Consider the following 22893-nt stretch of genomic DNA (forward strand, 5'->3'; position numbering starts at 1 on the left):
AGACCTCAAACCTCATCCAAACCAGAGAACAAGGTGTGGAACCCCAGTCTGAGCAAGAAAAGATTTTTTATTTTTACTGTAAAGAAAGGTTGCATGTAAATAGATGTGTATATACAAAATAGATTACTATACTACTAATCTCTGTTAGTTCATCAAAAAGAAGTTTGTGTGTTCATTGTTTGATTGTTTGATCATTTTTTTCAGGCCCAGATCTTGTAACCTGAGCAAGTACTTCTAAGATAACAATATGTAATATATTAACTAGTGTTAATTTCCTACTATTTTTGAAATTCTGGACTATTTCTCTTTTTGTTTTGTATTGCTTTGCTTTGCTTTGCTTTTTAAAAAAAAAAATAAAAGGAATTAGCATGTCTCACCACTAATCAAGCACAAGGACTTGGCAGAATACATCCCAGAATGTTAGATGTGGCGGCACATGCCTATAATCCCAGCTACTTGGGAGGCTGAGGACAGAGGATCTCAAATTCAAGTGGGACCCTCTTCAAAAGTCAAATTTTAAAAAAAGGGTTATGAATGTAGCTCAGTGACAGGATGCTTGGCCAGTGTGCCTGAGAAACTGAGTCCAAACGGCAGTACCACAAAAAGGAAAGGAAGCAAGAAAGTGAAAAAGAAATGAAAGAGAAGAAAGGAGGGGTGTAAGGGAGAGAAAGGGAGGGAAAGGCAGGGAAGGGAAGAGATGGGAAGAGAAGGGAGGGGAGGGGAGGGGAGGGGAGGGGAGGGAAGGGAAGGGAAGGGAAGGGAAGGGAAGGGAAGGGAAGGGAAAGAACTGTTCATCTCAGAGGTCACACAAAGCACCCAAAAGCAGAGTCATAGCATCTTTCTGTGCCCACCCTCAAGGTGGCACGTGGGGAGACAGCCACAATGGCACAGCACATTGATGAGAAGCAAAGCCTTTCTTGGAAGTCAGTGGTAGTTGCTGGAAGGTGCCTGAATCATCTCTGAGAAAGAATATGAGCAAGCAAGACATAAGGCCTTGCCATGAGCAGAACAGCTGGGGAGGGAAGCAGAGTGCAAAATGAAAGGGCACATGGGTTCCAGGATCAAAGCTAAGCCCACACCATCTAGCACAAGGCCAAAGGGTATCACCAATTTCCCGAGGAGGCCATCACACCCCACTGAACACGTCCTTAGTTGCACATAACGGCATACATATGCATGCCTGTGATTCTCAGTTTTAAGCACGCGTCCATCCCTATGAACTCTCCCCTTTTCCTATTTTCCATATTATTGCTCTCTGACACTTACATAGTGATATGCAATGCAGTAGTTTCAATAAATCCTACTCAACAACTAGAGATAAGACTCTGGTTCTGGGCATTCCTCGCATAGTTCTCTATTTTTGAAACATATTTCTGTCTGAATGCACTCTAAGTTAGGGTGCCTGAGAAGTCAGAAGAAGCCTAATAAATGTTTGTGTTTTCATCTGTGGGAAGCTGCCAGCAGTGTGAATTAAGGCAGGCAGAGTTGGCTGGACTCTGCTGGACCAAAAGCACTTAAGCTTCAGATCTAAATGAAAGGGAAAAAATTCACCCAACTAAGCGGCCCTTTTAAGGAATGGGGAGAATTGCTGAAAGCAGCAGCCCCACTCTGAAATGGCTTTTTTTGTTTTGTTTTTTACCAGGAATCAAACTCAGGGACCTTGTGCTTGCAGGCAGGCACGGTGCCACTGAACTGTATTTACAGCCCTAAGGTCAGTTGTTAGAGGGTTTGCCGGTGCGTGACTCTGTGGATCTGGGGTTCTTGGCTCAATGGGAATGAAAATCCCCAAGGCTAGAAGTGTAGTTGCCAGAGTAGCCACTGACCATGGCCTAGGGTCTTGAGAAAGGGACAACCGTACAGATAATTATAGTAGGTCTAAGCTGATAAAATGCTGAATACATTTTTTTAAATACATTTCTTATTGACATGGGAAATGAATAGTATTGCCTGTGTTGAAAAACAGACAAACTTTCTTCCGCAAGGAAAGTCTTAAAAAACAAACTACAAAATATGTGTGTACATATATAGAATCTAGAAAATGCAAACTATTTTTAGCTTTAAAATTATTTTACTTGCATCTTATTTGTAGCAAGTCATTATATTGAAAGAGACCTTCAGGGTAAGTTAGACCAACTCCTTCATATTATAATTGAAGAAGATGAAGTTCACAAACGTGCAATGACGTACCAAACGCACAGAACAGGAGGTGACAGGATGATATTTCAGTGCTATTCCCATATTTTCTCTGCCGCTCCGTGCTGCCGACTCTGAGTGTGCCCACACCTAATTTTCCTGATCATGTAGACACAACTTGCCCAGATAGCTTCAGAAGGGGACGCCGCATAAAGCCACAGTGAAGGTCTTGTATCGGTAGATTCATTGATATAATGGGTAACAATGTTATAAAATTCTTTATCTGTAAGATGTGGGACACACTAAAGAATTCATCATTGTCTCTGAAAATGTCATGGATAATGAATCCTCTGGAGTTCAAAAAGCACTATGAGAATGTGTCAGGGGAAATGATTCAGGCTTTTCTGATGAATGGCAAAGGTTTATGTAAGTAGCAACAGGGATCAATCTAAATCTCTGAGTGAAACAAGCCAGGCCTTCTCTCTCACCACCCCACCAGCCCACACTGGATATGTAGCATGAGCAAGGAATAAAAGTTTGGTATTTGAATCTACTAAAACTTAAAATTTAAAAATCCACATGGATTTGTTACTGCAGCATAAACTAGCCTATCCTCACTAGTATGAGCCTTTAAAAGATACTTGGTAAAAGATAGTTATCATTACTATGATCACATCCTCCAAGAATCTTCCCAACGCCACACGATCAGAGATTTTTTTGTGTGTGTACCAGGGATCGAACGCACGACCTTGTGCTTGCCAGGCAGGCACTAATGCCGCTGAGCTAAACTGAGCTAAATCTTCAGCCTTTTATCAGAGATTAAATAGGAGGCTACAACAGACTGTTAGTGTTACAGGAATTCTCAACAGTAAGGAAAAGAAATATAACCAAGGACCACTGTTATACATAATGGTCATGTTTACAGATGAGGAAACAGAGGCTCAGAGAGATGGAATTCTTTGCACAAATTCAAACAGCCAGCGAACGTCAAAGGCAGGATTCAAAGTCAGATGTTGCTGATTCTCCTCTTCAATTTGGCCTCCCTCCAATAAATAGCAAGAGCTCCCTAGAAGATGTGCCTTACGTCAAGGTAAAGTCTTCCTCCCAGCTTTAAGTAAACAGCCCTTATTTGTGCCAGATGCTACATGCATGACTCATTGGACTCTCCACGACAACCCAATGAGGGAGGACCCCTGGTGATCCAGTTCAAGGTCAGCAGAAGACTCAGACGTAAAGAGCAGAAGGAAATGCTGGTTATGATACAAATCTCACCTGGTCTATGTTTTAAGTGCACTGGGCCTTCAGCCTACTGTGCCAAGTCTTTTTCCTCCTAGAACTCTCTTCCTTATTCACTAATCAGTTCAAACTCTATTTAGTCTTGTGGGTCGTTTTAAGGCCACGTACTGCCCTCAAATGTCCTAACCTCTCAAGCCTCTACTCGCTACAAAACGGACTACCCAAAGCAGGTACCCCAGCAATTACTGCTTTGACTTCTCACTTTATGCTTAGTCAGATGTTTAGTGTGACCTGGTCCAAGAGCATCAATCCAACCAGATTACGAGTCTTATAAAGACACCACATGTTGTCTCTCGTTCACAAACTGGTTCCGAGGGACGTTTTTACATTGGTTTAAATGCCAGGGAGAAAAAACTATGCTAAATCTCTGAAATTTATTTTCCTTTTTAATTACTTTGTAAAAAAGTAGGGAAAGTCACTGATGGGACTTTACAGTAATACTTTAATCTAGCTAAATATATTCTTTATTTAGGTGGAAATAAATCATTATAGAGGCTAAATGTCTTTGATTTAGCTTTGTTCAAACTAAAATAAAAATCAGAATGACAAGCAGCTAAGAGGAGACCTTGAAATTGCAAGAAAGCGTTTTTGATCATTTAAAACACTTCGTTAAAAATTAGCACTTGTTCCAAGAGATTTTTAATTTTTTTTATTTTTGTGGTACTGGGGATCGAATTCACAACCTTGTACTTGCCAGGTAGGCACTGATGGCACTGAGCTAAATGCCCAGGCCCTCCAAGAGATTTTTTTAAAGTTAAACATTTATAGACCAGTAATTATTTTTATATATGCCAATAATTAAAAACTTTAATTCTGTGCATATTCTATACCTTGAAACCATAACGTTAAATTTTTTTCAAGTCTAGTTAAGAAAGAGAACAGAGCATTCCTACAATATGGAAAGTTAATTTTCATAATTCCAAAGACTGTTGGCATGTAACCTTGAGCTATAACTATTTGTTGCTGTAAATTTTATCTGTTAATTTTTTTTTTAAAGGACTTGTTCAGGTAAAGCTTGAACTATGCTCCTAGTGGGGTAGATCCACACAGAGATGGGCATCACAGAGGTCAGCATTTGCTTGGCTCTGCTGTGGTCCGGGTTTTATTATGCACCCATGCAGAATTGCTGTGCAGATTCTTCTGAAATTCTGTAAGTACAGTTCTCCTTGTAGGAATTTACAGGAAAAGTAAAGTAGCACCAGCATATTTTAAAACATGGTGTACAACATTTATTTTTTTCAACATAAGTAAGAATTATCATAGAACTCTTAATCTGTCTTTACAAAACAAACTTAAATGAAATAGCACTCAGAATTTCTTTCCCTGTGTACTCCGGCTCATAATAGTTTAGTTTATTTTTACCGAGAGCCATTTGGTTTGTTCCCAAAACAATTCATATCAGCAATAGTAGTTATTGAAATGACAAAATTTAATTGAAGCTTAGGTGAAGCCATGAAATGTATGCATGGAAACAATTCTCTTTTCCATAAAAAATAAGTCAATAAGGGCTTCATGCTATTTTAAACCACTGTTGTATCAGGTATGGATGAAATAACTGTAAAAAACATAACAAGTCACCATAATTTTGAGAATTCTACACTCAGATTGCTTCAGAAGAGTGATGTTTTTGCTTCATTTTGAAGAAACAAAAACTGGATGGGGGGACTGGGTATTTAGCTCAGCGGCACAAGCACCTGCCTTGCAAGCGCATGGTTGTGAGTTCGATCCCCGGTACTGATAAACAAAACAAAACAAAACAAAACAAAAAACTGGAAAGGGTGGGTAATACAGTTTAGATGGTTTTTGCAAGAAAGAATAAAACACCAACCATGCACACAAAAAAAGACTGGCGAATGAACACATATGCACATGTTTTCAGTTAAAATACACTGTTTATGCCCATGTTTTTGTGATTCACTGCTTTAACCACCTTTTATATAACTGACCCACTTATTGCAAATAATAACTTTGGATACGAGGCTTCGACTCAACTTGCTAACTAAAGAGCTGTAAAGATTACACAGGTGCACGGTCAGAGAAAAATGCAACATCACCAATAAGTTTAGAAAGAACCAGGCTAATCTCATGCATAGCTAGAGGACCACAAATATGAATTAGCACATGGACATGATGAGAGAAATAACCCATAACTTCTTTCAGGTTTATTGTATTTTCTCAAGAACTTTTGGATTCAGAAATTTATTTAACACTGATCAGTTTTACAGCACAGAGGAACCACTTATTTATAAATAAACACATAAATGGTACAAACATCCATGACAGAGAAAAGCCATTAACTAGCATTTAAAAAAAGAAAGCACGGCTCTTCTTCCACCTGTTGCCGAAGGAGACCAAAGCAAGCAGATCTGACCATCTGAAGCTTTTGCATTCACACCAAGAGGAGGCAGCCAGGCTAGACTTGGAGAATGGGGTGAGGCTCCCATATTCTGCTGCATATGACACCAGGGTCCACTTCCCTGGGGGGTCAGCTTAGCCCAAGGTGAGGTCATTCCAAAAGAGAGAAACTCATCATACTCGGGCAGCTCTTGGTGAAAGGTGAACACTAGTTGTTAAGCTGATTACTTCAACTTTAGCAATCCGCCAGCCAACCATAATGGTTTTGGTCTTGACCCAATGCGCCCCTCCCTGGACTAGATGAGGCATCTGTACGCTGAACACTCTTATGAGTGATTCTGATCTGCTCTCACAGTATGAGTTTAGGGTTTCATGAGGCACAAGCCCCCTAAAATCAACCGTCAACGAATGCATATGTATGTGCAGATGCTCAGAATTCTGCAATGCGTCCTTAGCTTCCATCAAATTGTCTTCATCACATTTTGGTAACTCAAAAAATATAAAGACCTGTTGTTGTGAACTCAGTTCAAGTCTCAAGTGCCTGGTAACCTGCACAGTGCTGAGGAACTCTGAGAAGAAAGGAACGTAAGTGTTCCCTGCACAGAGCCTCCCTGTTACATTTCTCTGTCTCTATATTTTTTTCTTCTAAACTTCAATCTGTTTCTGTTTTTTTCAGTTCTATTTTTAAATTTTAAAGTTTTGGTTCAAAATAACTATAACTGAAGAATTCCTTGGATAAAAGACAGAACACTGAATTTTCAATTTCTCTTGCTCTGTTGCTTCTGTTCTTATATGGTTCCATTGTTAAAACATTAAAAAATAAAAGTTTAAGGACACTTTCTGGGTTCCCTATTAGGTTAAAATTTCATCAAATATACACAAATTTGTTTCAGTTCTCAGCATCCTGGTTAGTCTGTATTTTTAAGATAACAATATACATATAGATAGTACATTTTTGCTGTGTTTGTCTCAGAATATCATTCTAGCAAGGAAGGATTTGATGCCGTATGTGTTAAGCAGGCTCCAATCTGTCCTGGTGATTTGATTTTTATAAATGAGAACATTCCTTGTCCAGGAATAAGGCCCAGGCATTCAGTTTTTCCAAAACAACTCTCAGTATCCAGGGTACTCAAATAAATTCAAGCACTGCAGTTTCAAACTGATGTAGCTATCTGCTCCTGATTGAGGTTCTTCTAGGTGCACATCGGTTAAATAAGCTAGTTTTTTTTTTAATATTTCTATGCAAAATGAATATTCACTATTCAAAAAAAACATTCTTTATCCTAATTACATAATCAATTCAAATTTGTTTTTAAGCAATATAAGGCATACTTGAAATTCCAATCTGATAAAAATAGCTGCAACTAAACTGTAAAATATATTGGTTGATTTGGAAAACATCTAAAAAGCCTTAACATCCAAACTAACATCTCTAGTAATCAGCATATTTTTCTACAATCCAGATTCAGCCTAGAGGTAGTTAGAGTGGAAGCAACAGTAAGCCTGACATTAGCTGACCTGGGTTAAAACTTCACTTTAGCCTCACCAATAGTGTACCCAGATTCCCTCTTGGCAGAATGGAAATAACGTTCATCTTTCTCACAAGGCTACCAAGAGAACCATTTGGGGAAACAACTCAGAGCAAGACTTTGTAAGCTAGGAAGAACGGTCTAAAAGCAATGCCCTGTATTGGTATAACTGCTGTTCCTTTAACACAAATGCCTTCCAGGATCCCTGGGATGCCATGCAAATGTGGTGACAGTGGTCATTCCGGTGAGAATGAAGATGAGAAATAAGAGCCAACATAGCTGAAGTCCTAGCCAGAATAAGAAAGCAAACAGACTGACAGGTATTTGTCAGCATCTTTTGAAAACAAAACAAAACAAAACAAAACAAAACAAAACAAAAACCAAAAACCAAAAAACAACTTCAGTGCTCTGTGTCACTGCTTTGGGGGGCATCAGAAACAAAAACAAATGCACTGGAGGCCAGCAAGCTCACAGCACAGGCAGGCTGAGGTTCTCCTTCATCTGCAAACAGCAAGCTCCCTGTTTCCTAATGCTGGGGGCTGTGTGTCTGAATCTGAATGCATTTGCCAGGCCTGGGGAGCTGTTGGGAGACTACACCATAAGATCACAGGACCCAGGTGATCACCCCTGAGAAGCCAAGGCAGGTGCTAGGTAGCCAACCAAACAAATGCATGGGCTCCACATTTCTGCTGAGCACGCTTGTGTCATCGCTGAGCACCACCAGCTGGCTTCTCAGCCCTTTCACAGTTCATGTTTCTTTTCCTGAGCTGAGCAAGATTGCAGAGCTTCATACCTGTTATTCATTTCAGAGGTTTGTGGGCATTTTCTGGGCCACACAATATGACCACTTACAGGGCATATATATATATATATATATATATATATATATATATATATATATAACAGGGTACAGCACCACTTAATTCTAGCATGTTTTCATTATATCAAAAAGAAACTCTCTACGCAGGAGCAGTCACTTCCTATTCTCTCTACCCTAGCCTGTGAGAATTACTAGTCTCAGGCTGGGGATTTAGCTCAGCGGCATAAGCGCCTGCCTTGCAAGCAGGCAGTTGTGGCTTCAAACCCCAGTACCGATAAAAAGGAAAAAGACAAAAAAAAAAAAAAAAAAAAAGAGAATCACTAGTGTGTTATTTATGCAATTTGCCTATTCCAGACATTTTGTTAAAATGGAGTAAATGCAGTATGTGGCCTTTTATGAGTGTTTTCTTCCATTTGGCATAATGTTCTCTAGGTTCACCTTCATTTTACCATATGCCAGTAATTCATTCCTTTTTGTGGCTGAGTGAGAGTCCATGGTATGGGTAGCGCACATTTATATATCGATTCTTCAGCTGATGGACACTTGAATCACTTTCAGTTTCTGGATAGTATAAATACTGTTGCTAAAAATATTCATGTATAAATTTTACATAAATGTATGTTTATAATTCTCTTGAGAATAGATCAATAGTGGAATTGTTGGGTCATTTCTGGGTACTTTTGAATGCTATTTTTCTTTCTAGCACACTCTTTGTGAAATAATATCTGTGGCAGGCAGAAACATACGTGGCTCATCAGAGACCTCAAAAGTCAAACAATAAAATGAAGAAGTGTATAAAAGGAAAAAAGGGGGTCTGTCTAAAACAATATATTGCTGCTCCCAAAGTACCACTAGTATCTTTCTCTACACCATACAGAGCAGTAGTTATAGGTAGAGAAGTCTGGGTAAGTACGGGACCTGAGCTGGTTCCGTCTTCTTAATAACAGTCAACTCGAAATGCGTGCATGCTGTGTCATGGCACTGCTGATTACATCTGTGTGCTAACAGTAGAGAGAATGAGAGAAACATGATTATTGAAAACAGACTCCGATTGCAGCCAACTCTGCCTTCTGCCAGGGTGGCGTAACTTATCTCCAGACCATGCCTGGGAGGAGAGGGAAGACAGAAAAAGCTAAATTGCTCTAGTGAAAAAAATGGCATACCACTGGAATTTGTTTGCCGGAAGTTCAAAAGAGTGTGGGGCAGGGGGACTGAAGGTTTGACAGTGGAAGAAAGGGACCGATACATGCAGAAGATAAAGCAGGAAGGAGTCCTTGGAGGCAGGACAGACAACAAGAAACCCAATAGCCAAGAACCTCTAGGGGAAATCCTCTAGGCTGATATCTGTGTTGAGTCACAGAGGTGTGTCCCTGTATTCCCCCGACATGTGCAGTAAGGTCTGTCGTGGGCTTGCCATGGAGACCTGAGGAGGAGTCACTACAGGCCACAGGAAAACCACTTATCTTGTAGCAAGCCTCACAGAGAAAGGAGCAGAAAAGGTAAGCCTGGACATTCCCAAAATATTTGGCAAAAGGAAAGGAATGAATTTGTAGCACATGGTTCAAGGCATTTCATTTTGACTTGAGTATTAAGAGAAAAGTTGGGGTCATCTGACTTTTATAATAGAATCTGCTCTACAACCCAGCAGTTCTGTTGCAAAAGGTGGATGGCATGTGAGCCTGAATAAACCCATCCTCCTCACCCCCCAAAAAAGGAACAAAGGAAAAGACAATGTGGGTATCAGATAATAACAGTACCCAAAATCAAGATCTAAATCACTTTAGTGTTCACTATATGAAATGCTTACATCACAAAGACCCTCAAGGCTTCATGGTGGCATTTGCACCACAGAGAAGCAGTGTACTACATTTTCTTAGCACTGCTGGAAGTTGAGGACCAGTCTTCAAATGCTGCAGATGAGAAGACAGTGGCACAAGAGTCCCCTGGACTGGACTGAGGCCACTGGACTTGGTTTTTGCAGCTACACCATATGGTCAGTTAGGTGGGCCCTGAGAACCTCCCACAGCAGGGGCTGGGAAACACCTTCTGCAGAGCCAGACAGTAAACACTTTGGACTCTGTGAGCTAAAAAATAAAAGATAGTAAGCAGATTCTTATAGAAAAAAAGAGAGGGCAAAGTTTCATAATATTTTAAATGATGAGTCTCAAGGTATAATACTTTTACACAATTTTTGGTAATATGAATCTACTAATGAAAATAATAGAAAATAAAAATTATTTATTTTGACAGCATTTTGTGAAATGGGGATTCAAAGTTAGTAGTTCTAATATCAGATGGCAAATGTTGCATCTGTAAAAATTATTCCTACCTCATCGCCCATATAAAAAAGGTACAGGCTGAATGCTGAGAGTGTGCAAATTGAAAAGGGCCTGAATCGTGAATTTAAGGCTTTGTTTCATCCCTTCTAGTTATGTGTTTTGTAAATTCATCAATGTCTTATGTAAATTCATCAAGCTTGCCTGCAAAATGAGGACAATGCCTATCCCACAGCTTTGTTCTGAAAGTTAAATGAGAGAATACATGGAACTCCCCTAGTACAATGGTCTCTACGTACTCCATTTAAATTATAAGATTAATACAAACACTAACAAAAATGTACTAGTTACTGCTAGCCTTTATTTCAGATTTTTAAAAATATACTCCCAGTCTTCTGATTCTTGAATATATTACATATGCTTTAAGCTTCAGAAATTAGAAATATTAAAATTATAATGAACCCAGACTTTATATTCCACAAACACATGCACCTATAACTTTCTGACACTCACAGACCAGCATCCTTGCAGCCCACACAAAGTTAAACACAGACGATCTTCATTCACTGAACTGTTTCCCTGTGCCAGGCCCTGATAGGTATTTTCACCTCCACACTCCTATTTAATCTTCAAAACCTTGGGAGTCATGTACTCCTCCTTTTTCTTTCCTTTTTTGAGACAGGGTCTCACTAAGCAGTTCAGGCTGGCCTTGGGCTCACTTTGTAGCCCAGGATGGTCTTGAATTTGCAAGGAGTCTCCTACCTTAGCCTCCCGAATGCTGAGATTACAGAAATGTGCCACCATACCTGGCTCTTGAAGTTCAAAGATGGCACGATACTTGTTCATATTAAAGAGGCAGACAGAAAAATTTAAACTTCTCTGTTTGTCTATAATACTAGTGGTTGAACAAAGGCCTTTACACTGAGCTACATTTCTAGCCTTTTTACTCATTTATTTTTAAAATTTTTAAAAATCACCCAGACTGGGCTCACACTTTTTAAAAATTTTTCAAAACTGTTAACTATCCACTTTATTTAAAAGTATATAAATATTTGACATGTACAACTTAAAATTGTTGGATTTCTGAAATCCTACACAGAACTGACACAACAGAGAAATCCACATCAAGTTAATCATTCAGACTGCTAATTCCATCCACTAATTTAACACTACAGTATTCGGGAAAAATGAAAGATTTAATATTACCAACAATGAAAAAAAAAACCCAGTCATTCGTAACATGCTGCTATAATTAGAATAACCAGTCCATGGGTCACTGAAACAAAGAATTCCAGCAGCAGATTTAGAGCTTCCTTAAAACAAAAACAAATTCAAGACATTGAATTGATGCAAATACTCTACATGTGAGAAAACGTACTCTTCCTGTGAACTTTAACCCACAGCCAAATATGCTCATGGTTTATAGAGGGATCAGCCCCTGCACTGTGACATCAGCCAGGCTCTCAGGGTTTGGAGTCAGCTGACCGGAAGGAAGACTCCCAGGCTGGCAAGGAACCGAACTCAAAGCTGGGGTGACTTGTCAAACGCCAGGGTCACAAGGATGCCCGTTTTAGGAGGAGCAGACTTACATATTAGAATTATGGGAACAAAAAGGAAAAAATTTAAAGTTAAAATATGTGTTCCGAAATATACACATTACTGCTTCACGGTGAATTAAATTCATATAACAAGGTCCAGCATGAAAGACTCATATAAATGAGAATTTGGAGAGCTAAGACATGCTTTTTCGTGCTGAATACACATCCAGTATATACTTTTTCATTTTGTTCAGGGTTCCTACTACATTTAGGGGCTTTAGAAAGGCTAGTGACTTTTTAAAATGCATAACTATGTCTTATTTCTAAGTTTTGGTTTAAAATATTTGACCAGGAAAAAGTTCACGAACATTGCACTGACTTTCAGGTTTTACATCTCATTCCTGAAAAAACAGACAACTTTGAATACTTTTAAGTTCTTTTACAGCAGTTAAGACTTTTTTAGATGAACTGTGCAGACAATAGTGAGGGTAAAGAAAAAAACCAAAGAACTGCTTCCCACTTAAATAAGGTGCAAGGAAAATCTAACAATGAAAAAAGGAATAAGGTGCAAGGAAAACCTAAAATGGTCTGTTATAAACTGCAAGACAAACAGGACTCAGAGGTCAATGGAGGGGTGTCCCACACTAAGTAAATGATGAAGTGTGTCTGCCCCCTTGAAGTTCCTCTTAAGTCATGAATGGCACTCAGTTTAGGGAAATAGTTCAATGCACCCCTTACAAAAAAAATAGTTTATGTTTTTCCATCACAAACAAAACAGTGGTTATGAAGTCCAGCACCACCAAGCGGCCTTCACTCTGTCCCATACGGCCTAAAGCAAATCCAAAGGGGGCCACACACCCAGGATGGCGAACTGGTGGTCCTTGTTCACTTTCCTGCCTTTGCGGTGACTGATCACAGGTCTAATTTCTGTCCTGCAGCGGCTGATGATCCAGTCATGCCTGTCGAAAGGACCCCATCCAGGAATGCACCCTGTTTCGCTTTCACTTCGAATTGGATCTATGATAGACCACAAGCACACTCTGCGGCATGAAGGGCTTCCCACTTCAAAACCTCCTTCCAGGCCTGCTTGTTATTCTGACTGTGAACCTTAATAATATTATACATATCTTCCTGACTAATTTCCTCATCCTTTACGTCTTCCACCTTTTCTGTAACATTGCATTCCAGGACATCTGCTCGGAAGGATAAACCCACTTTTTCTTAGAGTCTGCTCTTGGAATGGATGATTCTTCTCTGACCCTAGACAAAGCAAATAGCTGACCTGGGGCTGGTTTTGATTAGGTGCTGGCATCCGATTTGAAGATCCAGGCTCTCCTTATTGGCTGTGACATCAGTAACAAGGCCCTCCACATCTTCGTACGCTCAATCCTGGTGGGCATGCACAGAGTAAGTTTTGCGGTCACTAGTGGGACTAGATGGCTGCTCACTTACTGGACAGCCTTGACTTGTCCTTTCATGCACTGGGCATCGTAAAGGTGGTGATGTTGTCTGTTGATCTGAAGCATTTGGGGTCTGAACTGCCACAGTAGGAGTAGGTGCTGACAAATCATGGCTGGAATCAAAGTGTTGACTCCAAACAATGTTAAATGTCCAGCTTTGGCACCTGAGCCCCAGCACCTGAGTCCTCCCCAGGGCTCCCTCAAGCTGCCTCCACCACCTCTAACTGCCAGCCCGTGTCAGACGGCAACGAGGAACCATCGCCCGCGGCTGCCTTTGCCTCACTGGTCACCACTGTCAAATTTGTAGCTTACAGGCATGTACCATCACAGCTGGCTCAGAAGCTGAACTTCTGAACTCAAGTATAACCATAGGATCTTAGGGCCTGGGGATGTAGCTGAGTGGTACAGAACTTGCCTCACACACACATGAGTTCGATTCCAGCATCAAATAAAAAAAAAGAAAAAAAAAAAAAAGAAAAAGCCTCACTTACAGGTGGGGTTGAATCAGACCAAAATGTTTCCATATTTTAAATCCATGTAAACAGATATCCAAGGATCCTATCTATTATCTTTACTCATTTCTTCCGTATTCTAGTCCCCAAACTGCTGCCAGACAAGTGCCTCCTACAGCCTAATCACTTTGAGCTAATTACAGGATTCTTAAGGTGATTCGTTTGGTTCCATTCAAAGTAGATGAAAAATAAACTAAAAATTGCTTGTTGTCATATTATGCATAAGAAAAAAGGAGATACAATATGTATATTGCCTCCAATTTGTGCAAGGATTTGAAAATACATTTGGAAGTCCTTTAGGTAACTCCAAATAAAAATAGTACATGATCACCATGAAGATGGATTTAGATAGAAGTTTACCTCCTCTCATCAGAGGCCGTCAGCTCATTTACACTCATGATTTTATTTTTTTAAATAACTTGCTTCAACTCAACTTCAGAAAACAAGACTAGAAGGTCCCATTCTCCCATCACTGCCCCGCACAAAAAAATCTAAAACAGTGCCAACAACAATCATCATCTTTACAATCCAGGAGGCTCTATAACACTGTTAGTAAGATGTAAATCAATTCTGGCTATATTTTAGTTTGCTGATAAATTCAGACATCTGCTTTATTTTAGATCTCAGAAGGGCCAACTTTATTCAATATTGTCAAATGTGTATATCTAGCAAGGTCTTCACAGTGTGAAGTGTGAAATATGACCAACAGGATCTCTGTTTCTTATGGATAACTGAAGGGTCACCATACTGGGGTGGCTGGAAGTGTAGCTTCATGCAGCAAGATGGCACCTCTGGCCTTGGATGGGACCAAGCAATTGGCTTTGGCCATTGCATTGTAAGGAAGAGTGGTGAATACTGCTTCCAGAACAAGACTTCTAATGATGTCACATTACAGTGATACATGTACAGTCATGCTTATGGAAGCACAATTCAAATAGCTAAATCTTGGAAACAATCTCCATATCTATCAACAGGTAAATGGAGAAAGTGTGGTATTTATTCACAATGGAGTACAAGCCTGCCATCAAGAAGGAAAAACTTGAGTCACTTGACCACAAATGGATACACCTTGAGACTAAATGAATAAGAAAAACACACAAACTAAAATATCATATGGTTTCTCTAAAATGAGGATCCCAAACTGTAAATAAATTAAAGAACAAAATAAAACATAGATAGTAGAAAACAGATATTTTGCAAATGGGATGGAGAAAGGGTAGAGGGAGGATAGGAAGGGGTATGAAAAAAAGTTGCAATGTGTTATGTACATGTACCAACTCCCCACTAGAAATGCAAACATTATTTACTGCAAATGTACTAATATTAAAAACTAAAAAGAAAAAGTTGGGTAAGATCCATAAGAACATTCACTCTTCTGCCAAGGTCATGGACAAGTTTCTGGATGGTGGCTCTTCTGCCAGCCAGAAGGAGATGATGGCCACAGAGCAGCATAACACCAATCTAATCCACAGTGCATCCACAGTGCATATACACTGCAATAAGAAATAAGCCCGAGGGGCTGGGGATTTAGCTCAGCAGCATAAGCACCTGCCGTGTAAGCAGGTGGTCATGAGTTCGATCCCCGATACTGATAAAAAAAAAAAAGGTTAAAACAAAAAAAGAGGGGCTGGGGATTTAGCTCAGCGGCATAAGCATCTGCCTTGCAAGCAGGCGGTCGTGAATTCGATCCCCAGTACCGATAAAAACAAAACAAAAACAAAAAAAGAAATAAGCCCGATAGTATGAGCCCAGAGATCGGACCACTGTTTATGACCACAGCAAAAACTAGCCCCTTCCTGCATTATCCCCCAGGCCCATGGTACCAAGAAAAATGATTTGGTGTCTCTAGAGATAAATTAGCAGATTTCTGTAATTTAGTATCTGAAGTCAAATGTTATTATCTTGCCAAGGAAAGGTCCTTCAGCCCATAGTTCACTTGGTCCCAATCATCATGTTCCAAAATCTGAATTAAATAGACCCAAGCAAATTTGAAAAGGGAAAGTTACAGTTGTAACCTTCTGAACTGCCAGTTCTAATTTATTGGTGAGCCGAGGTTCTTAGCCATAAACAACAGAAACCATCCCAGCTAGTTAAGCAGAAAGGGAATTGATTCAAGATTTATTAGCTTACAGAATCTCAAGGGCAAAACACCACTTGCAGACACGACAGCGGGGAACACACTGCCACATCACTGGGTACAGACGCCGCACACAGCTCGGGCCCTGGCCACCAAGCCTCTCCATACCCTTCGCACTATTTCTTCCTATCTGAAAAGTACAACCCCAACTCTCATGCAGGCATCGCTCAATGAAGGTACTTTAATGAAAGGAAAAGTGGACAAAATACTTTTTATTGTTTTTTTTTTTCCCCCTTAGACAGGTAGAGAACTCCTCAGACACAGAAAAGACACTCAAACGTGTGTCCGAAATAAAGCTTCTAGTCCTTGCCCAGCAAGCACAAGGTCCTGGGTTTGATCCCTTCTGTCAAGAATATAATTTACATATATATGTATCACTAAGTGGGTCAAAGTTCATAGGTCAAATTTACCTACTAAGCCATTGACTAGCAAATCAGCTTGATATTAAATTACACATTGCCGTCGATTGTAAGGCTCCTAAAATATAATTTCTTTCAGTCATGTGAGTAGGACAAAAACGCTTCTTAGATAGCAAATTTTCCCCATTCTCTTTTAGCAGAAGACTCCACAGCACTTTAATAGAACCAACAAGAGATATCTAGAAGACCCAAGAGCTGTTTTTAAAAGCAGCATCAACGCTGGCAGATTACTGCTTATGTATGTCTCTAGGTAATGAAGTGCCTCCTATTACTTTCTATGAGTCACAGAACAAAGAGCCCAGCTTTTACCTCCTTGTAAACACAAAGACAACTTAGGACCCCAAAGGCACCCTTCCATGATAAGGACACTGAAATGCCCATCACCCTTGGTCATCTCTGGTTTAACAAGGAGGCCTTCATTCCCCTCCTAGGCCTACTCATAAAACCTGGCAAGTTATTTCTTTCCTTAGAGAAATGAACTGGACACATTCTACACAAAACCAAAGTCCCCACCATGAGTTGTTGAGAAACAACAGACTCCATCAGCAGTTCCTCTGAGGGACTAACAGGGCTGGGAAGAGTACAGGGCCCTATTGCACACTGAAGGCATGTCAAAGTTGTGAAAAAACCTGCATTTCTGTATGAAACTAAGCACCTGCTATTTCACACCCACGTATTGCTGGTGCTCTTTCAATTGCCCTCAGTGACTTTGTTTAGAAGGAAAATGCTTTGCCTCCTGAGGACAGCATGAGAGGACTGAGTCACTCCCTGAAGGATGGAAGGGAAGGTACATACACGAACCCCCAAGGGGCTGCAGACTGCTGCTGGGCCGTATTTCACAGAAAATTCAAACCTATCTGCAAAAATTGCACGAAAAAACAAGGACTCGAGGCAGTTGAATATCATGGTTCTATGCAACTTTTCCTCCTCCTGAATTCATGCTGACAAGCACAGACTTAGAAAACTACAAGCCGGATGACAAGAAGTGAGAAAGACCAAATTTCGCCATATGGTATTTTAAAAGAAGAGGAAACAGCCCCCCACCCCACCACTGTTCCAAAGGATCTGTGACTAACAAGCCAAGCCAGCACGTCGTCGCAGGGCTCTGTGGCTCAGTGATTCAGAAGTCACTTTCCTAGCCAGCACATTAAATGTCAAGTAACACATCTCCGATATGAGAGAAGCCAGGCCTTGAGGAAGTGTTTCTCCTCTACAAATAAGCCTTATATTTTTAAAGCTGCTGTCTTTTAGGTGGATTGCCAACCTATAAAAGAAACAGCATGCATCCAAGAGCTGCACAAAAAAGCATCAATCATGGAGACCATGTCTAGTCCTCTACAAATTCCCTCCCAAAAAAGAACTTTGCCCGTGGGAATCACAGTATCTGTTTAAGAGGGAAGAATAAACAAACGGAGCACATAAGAGAGAAAATAGCAAAAGATCCAGTGATATTTTAATGCCACATGTAGCCTGCAAAATCTGAAGGTGAAGAACTCGGACAGATTTCTTCCAGAGTCAGCAACCTACAAAAATGGAGAGGTTCTAGGGTGATCGTAACAAAAAAAGGGGGGCAATATTGATCTGCCATCTATCATTTGTCCTCATGTCACAGTGCTCTAAGATTAGAATTCCTGGCTGCAGGAGGACTTTGTAATTAGACCTAGTTCCTATGTGGCTTAGTGAAAGCAGCAGATGAAGGAAGAGGTAAAGAATTATAGAAGAACTCCACTCCCCCCCTTTTTTTTAAATAACAGATTTTCTTTAAGAGCAGCATGAGCTATGATTAAAGTGGCAATATAATTGTAGAATTCTTGTGCCTTAACACCTTTAAAAATGTACAGTGATAAGAAACATTCAGCACTCCAATTATTTCACGCAGTTTTCATCCACCCTAAAGTCATCCTCAAAATAGAATGGAATTTGCTCTACTTTACGTATCTGGTAGGTGTTAGGGGCAAAGTAACCAAGAACCCCCTAACACTGCTGGTCAGTATTCTAAACAAACAACATCAAATGAGATTCAAGAAGCTCAACAAGTAACTTGTGAATTTTATTTCAATTCTTAATGGTACAGTCCACTTATAGTGTGCCCTATTTTGAGGTGAGGCTCAAAAGAAACAAGATTTGTCCCCAGAGAGGTATCAGATCTTGAGCTTTGTTCCCAGAAGAAGAAAGACAAATTAGATAGCTGGTTTTTCCAGTTTGGAGGAATATTTTAATGCAACTGTGAAGTAAGGGGGAATGAAACAAATTCAAGATACTGCTGTCTAGGAACTTGGGGGAGGTTAGATGTATGAAGCGTGATCAATAAATATGGTGAATGCTGAAAATGCTTTTGAATGTATTACAGTAAAAGACACATTGCCTTCAAGCCCTCTCACTTGGCTCATACTTAGGCCGTCACTCTTGCCATTTTCTAGAGCAGTTCTGGAAGTCCTTTCCTGGGAGTGTATTTAGTCGCACTGTTGAGGCTGCGACCCGATGTCCTGAATCCATTCACGGTGCTTATGTTTCATGGTCTTTGCCTTTGGGGAAGCGGTACAGGTTGCCCAGGGCCATGTCCAGTGGATAAGGTGGATGCAGAGAGAAGCGTGATCAATAAATATGGTGAATGCTGAAAATGCTTTTGAATGTATTACAGTAAAAGACACATTGCCTTCAAGCCCTCTCACTTGGCTCATACTTAGGCCGTCACTCTTGCCATTTTCTAGAGCAGTTCTGGAAGTCCTTTCCTGGGAGTGTATTTAGTCGCACTGTTGAGGCTGCGACCCGATGTCCTGAATCCATTCACGGTGCTTATGTTTCATGGTCTTTGCCTTTGGGGAAGCGGTACAGGTTGCCCAGGGCCATGTCCAGTGGATAAGGTGGATGCAGAGACACTGTAACATTTTCATCAGTCTGCTTTTCTGCTGAATGGCACTAGTAACCGAACTATATATATATATATATATATATATATATTTTTTTTTTTTTTTTTTAATCAAAACTTGTAAGAACCCTCAGGAAAGATTTCCAGCATTGCTTCAGAAAGTGACAAAACTGACTCCTGCCAGGCCTGATGGTGAACACTTGCCATCTCGGCACTGGAGGGGTTGGGACACGAGATCTGCCGAGTTTGTAGCCAGCCTGGGCTATGTAGTGAGTACAAGGCCAGTCGGGTCCATATAGTAAGAGCTTGTCTCAAAATAACAAATGAGAATTAAAAAAAAAAAAAAAGAAAGAAAGAAAGAAAAGAAAAGAGGACAAGAATGATGGGATGTGTTTAAAGCAAGAGTAAGTATCCTGAGGGAACTCATGTCAATGTGTCTTTTATTGTCATAAAATTTTTTATTCAAACATTCACTATACATTTTGATCATATCTCATACTTTATATCCTGAAAAAATAAACAATGAAATCAAGGTAATTTTTTTCCTTAGGAAGCTAAGAAATTAATATTTTTATAACAATAAATTCATTTACTTCTTATTTTTTTTTCCAGAAAAAGCCATTTGAGGTTACCTCTGGTAGACTAAAGTAGAAAGATTATTATTATTTTGTTAACTCTTTGGAGTAAGCATCATGGGAAATACAATCCTTCCTATGGAGAATGACTGGGGACAAAAACATTTGATCTGAAATGGATGATCAGGTTTCAATAAGTGCAAAGGAACTTACCGTGTTCCTAGTCATCCCAAACTGGGGAGAGACCAGCCTGGAGGGTGGACTGACGAAGTACGGTTCGGAAGGTTTCCAGGCACTGAACCTTGTTCAAGGATGGGCAGCACAGAGGGGATATAGCAAGAGGACGCAGGTCTTGCCAGTAAAGGCATCAGCGTAAGTCAAAGGAATGGAAATAGATTATAACCAGTTACATTTGGATAAAGGCTGAGGTTAAAGAGCTGGAACAGATTAGTGAAAACTAAAGGTGACATTATTGAGTGCTTGCAACCTGCCATGAACGATGCTCAATATTTCCTCTTTATTTTCCTCCTAATTTATTTTTTAAACTGAGGCCCAGTGCTCAGACTTGGGTCCCTTGTCCTCACTCCCTAGTTGACTTTTATACAGTCTCATGGTTTGGGTGCCACACTGATGATTTCCAGATCCCTACGTTAGCTGTCCAATGGATGATTTCACATTTTCATCCAAATGTCAAAATCTCAAACTCTCACCTGACTGAAACATATCTGACCATCCACCAACAGCAAAACAAACAGAAACCCAGTGCGCCTCCCTGTGTCTTGCAGATACACCCGTGTCTCTCCACTTCTTTGCACGTCCACACCTGCCTCCCTCCCATCCCCATCCGCAGCCTGGAGGGTGCAGCAGCCTCCTAAAGGGGTGGATGTGATCTTGGCCTCCAGGGGCCCTGACCCCATGCATTTCAAACCCTGCCATTTATAACACAGGGTCCAGCTATTGATTCTGTTGTCTCAAGTGGAGATAAGGATTCAAGAATAAGTCTCTTCCAGATGGCAGTAGAAATAATAGACAAGCTGACAGTGAATCTGCAAAGGAGAGTACAGAACGCGATGAGGATGTTCAAGGACAGGACATTTGAGGAAACCCACAGAACCACAAAAGATGCCAGACGCTTGAAAGATGTCAAGTCCTTGCTCAAGTGTCTCCTCCTCAGCCCACCTTCACTCTTCTACTAGTAATGCAAAGCCCAGATTAAAACTACAGGCCTGGTCGCACCACAGGGTGCTTCTGCCCAGTGCCTCTCACGCTGGACTTCGAACTCATCCTGTGCTCTCCACAAACGGCTCACCTAAATGGATCCGGGGCCGGCAAGCTCCTGATGAGAGAGTGTTTTATGCACAACGCAATAGAGTACTGTGGAGAGTGCTGAGGCGCAGAAGTGGCTGCTTTCTTTTAGAAGAGCTAATTAAGACTTAGCATGTGGTTTTGGTGACCAAGAAGAAAAGAACGGAGTTTACCCAGGAAGGTAATATAGATGGCGCGCAAGACCTGGAGAGGAAGTAGAGGAACCAAAGGAATGGAAGAAAGGCGGAGGGTACCGAGACTAAGGAGGAACCGAGCAGCTGGGCCAGGAGAAGGCGCGGGCTGCTGCGCGGGCTGCTGCGCGGGCAGGGCGGGGTGGGGTTGGTAGATGCCTCAAAGCAAAGAGAGTCACCAAAGGGCAGCGGCAGAGCTGCTTCTAAGAAGGTGGTGGGGGTGGGGTGGGGAGCAGGGGTGAGGGGTATACAGTGGAGGCGCGGAGGCCAGGACGGGCAAGCTCCTCTCCAACTCCAAAGAACCATGTAAATGATGAGTTTCAAAATATGGAGAGCAAGAGGCCAGAGATTTAACAAGCGGAGATTAAACCGCTCAAAGAGATGCGAAGCCAAAAATTAATGAGGCAGGGAGAGCAACACTATCCAGTGTTGCAAGACAAAACCCACGTTTTTATTTGTCCTGAGGGATTCGATTAATATCCTATTAAGGGATGCCGGGGACCTGACTTCGCGCCCTGTGCCAGCCACCTTGGCAAGCCTGGGGTGGGACTTTGGGAAATCCTGCAGGCAGGAGGCTTCCATCACCACGGTCAGGGCTGTGGCCTCGCCATTGGCCATGAGCACCCTACCCAGTTTCATGTAGCCTCCACGGGGGTAGCTGGGACACGCACAGCACACGATGGCACCCATGACCCGTTTCCTGTCACGCAAAGCCTCCCCGCTCTGAAATGCGCAGGATTGGGATTCCCAGAGCCTGGGTCGGGCCTGCCACACAGTGGGCGCTCAGTCAATCCGGGCTGACTGTGCAACGAGCTGTGCTCAGCCCGCTCGGTTCCCTGCAGGGCGTGACCAGCGAGGCCGCCCCGGGGAGGACCGCGGGCTCGGGAAGCGGCCCGAGGGTGCTTCAGCCACTGACCTTCGGCGCGGCGCAGCAGCTCGGCGCCGGCGTCCTGCGCCCGCGGCGCACGTAGGTCACCCGCCTTCTGCTGCCGCCTGGCGGAGGGCGGGGCGCGGGCGCGGGCGGCAGGTGCGGCGCGGGAGGCCGGGGGGCCGGGCCGGCGGGGGCGCCGCGGGCCGGGGTGGCCGTCCCCGCGCGCCGCAGCTCCACGCAGAGCCGCAGGCCCAGCAGCAGCGCGGCGCCGAGCAGACAGCGGGGCAGCGCGCCGCAGCCGCGCCCGGGCGGCCTCTCCCTGGCCATGGGACGCGCGGGGTCCCGCTGCGCCGGGCCTCTGTGGACTCCGGCTGCCAGCCGGCCGCGCCCCGGACCCGCCCCCGCCCCGCCGCCCGGTCCCGGCGTCACCTCAGCCCGCCCCGCCGAGCGCGCCCCGCCGCGGGAAGGGGCGAGGGGCGCGCGGGGCGCGGGGCCGGGGTCCCTCGGTGGCGCCCCCTGCCTGGCCTCCTGCGCCCGGCGCAGGGCACAGAGGAAAGGCCGGGGAAAGCGCCTCGCTGCGGGCCTGAGATGTAACTTAGAACTGCTG

General features: G+C 42.3%; 1 protein-coding gene, 1 long non-coding RNA gene and 1 pseudogene across 3 annotated transcripts in view; all 3 read right to left on the reverse strand.

Moving 5' to 3' along the window:
- The window catches only part of Mettl24 (methyltransferase like 24), a 102785-nt gene extending 80125 nt beyond the window's left edge, over positions 1–22660 (reverse strand). The window contains exon 1 of one of the 2 annotated variants that reach the window (XM_063254003.1): positions 22332–22648. In XM_063254003.1, the coding sequence (XP_063110073.1) occupies positions 22332–22613 (282 nt within the window). In that variant the 5' untranslated portion in view covers positions 22614–22648. Of the gene's footprint in view, positions 1–22331 lie in introns of both variants that reach the window. The other variant, XM_063254004.1, reaches the window with a different exon arrangement.
- Positions 10750–14317, reverse strand: LOC134476781 (holocytochrome c-type synthase-like; annotated as a pseudogene).
- Positions 18505–21542, reverse strand: LOC134477073 (uncharacterized). The gene is made up of 2 exons (XR_010049000.1): positions 20133–21542; positions 18505–19291 (listed from the first exon to the last, which is right to left on the reverse strand). It is a non-coding gene; the product is annotated as an uncharacterized LOC134477073 (long non-coding RNA).
- Positions 22661–22893: the final 233 nt, after the last annotated feature.

Source organism: Cavia porcellus, unplaced genomic scaffold (assembly GCF_034190915.1).
Source record: "Cavia porcellus strain 051 isolate PalLab524CR breed Dunkin Hartley unplaced genomic scaffold, mCavPor4.1 scaffold_7, whole genome shotgun sequence".
NCBI classification, from domain to species: domain Eukaryota; kingdom Metazoa; phylum Chordata; class Mammalia; order Rodentia; family Caviidae; genus Cavia; species Cavia porcellus.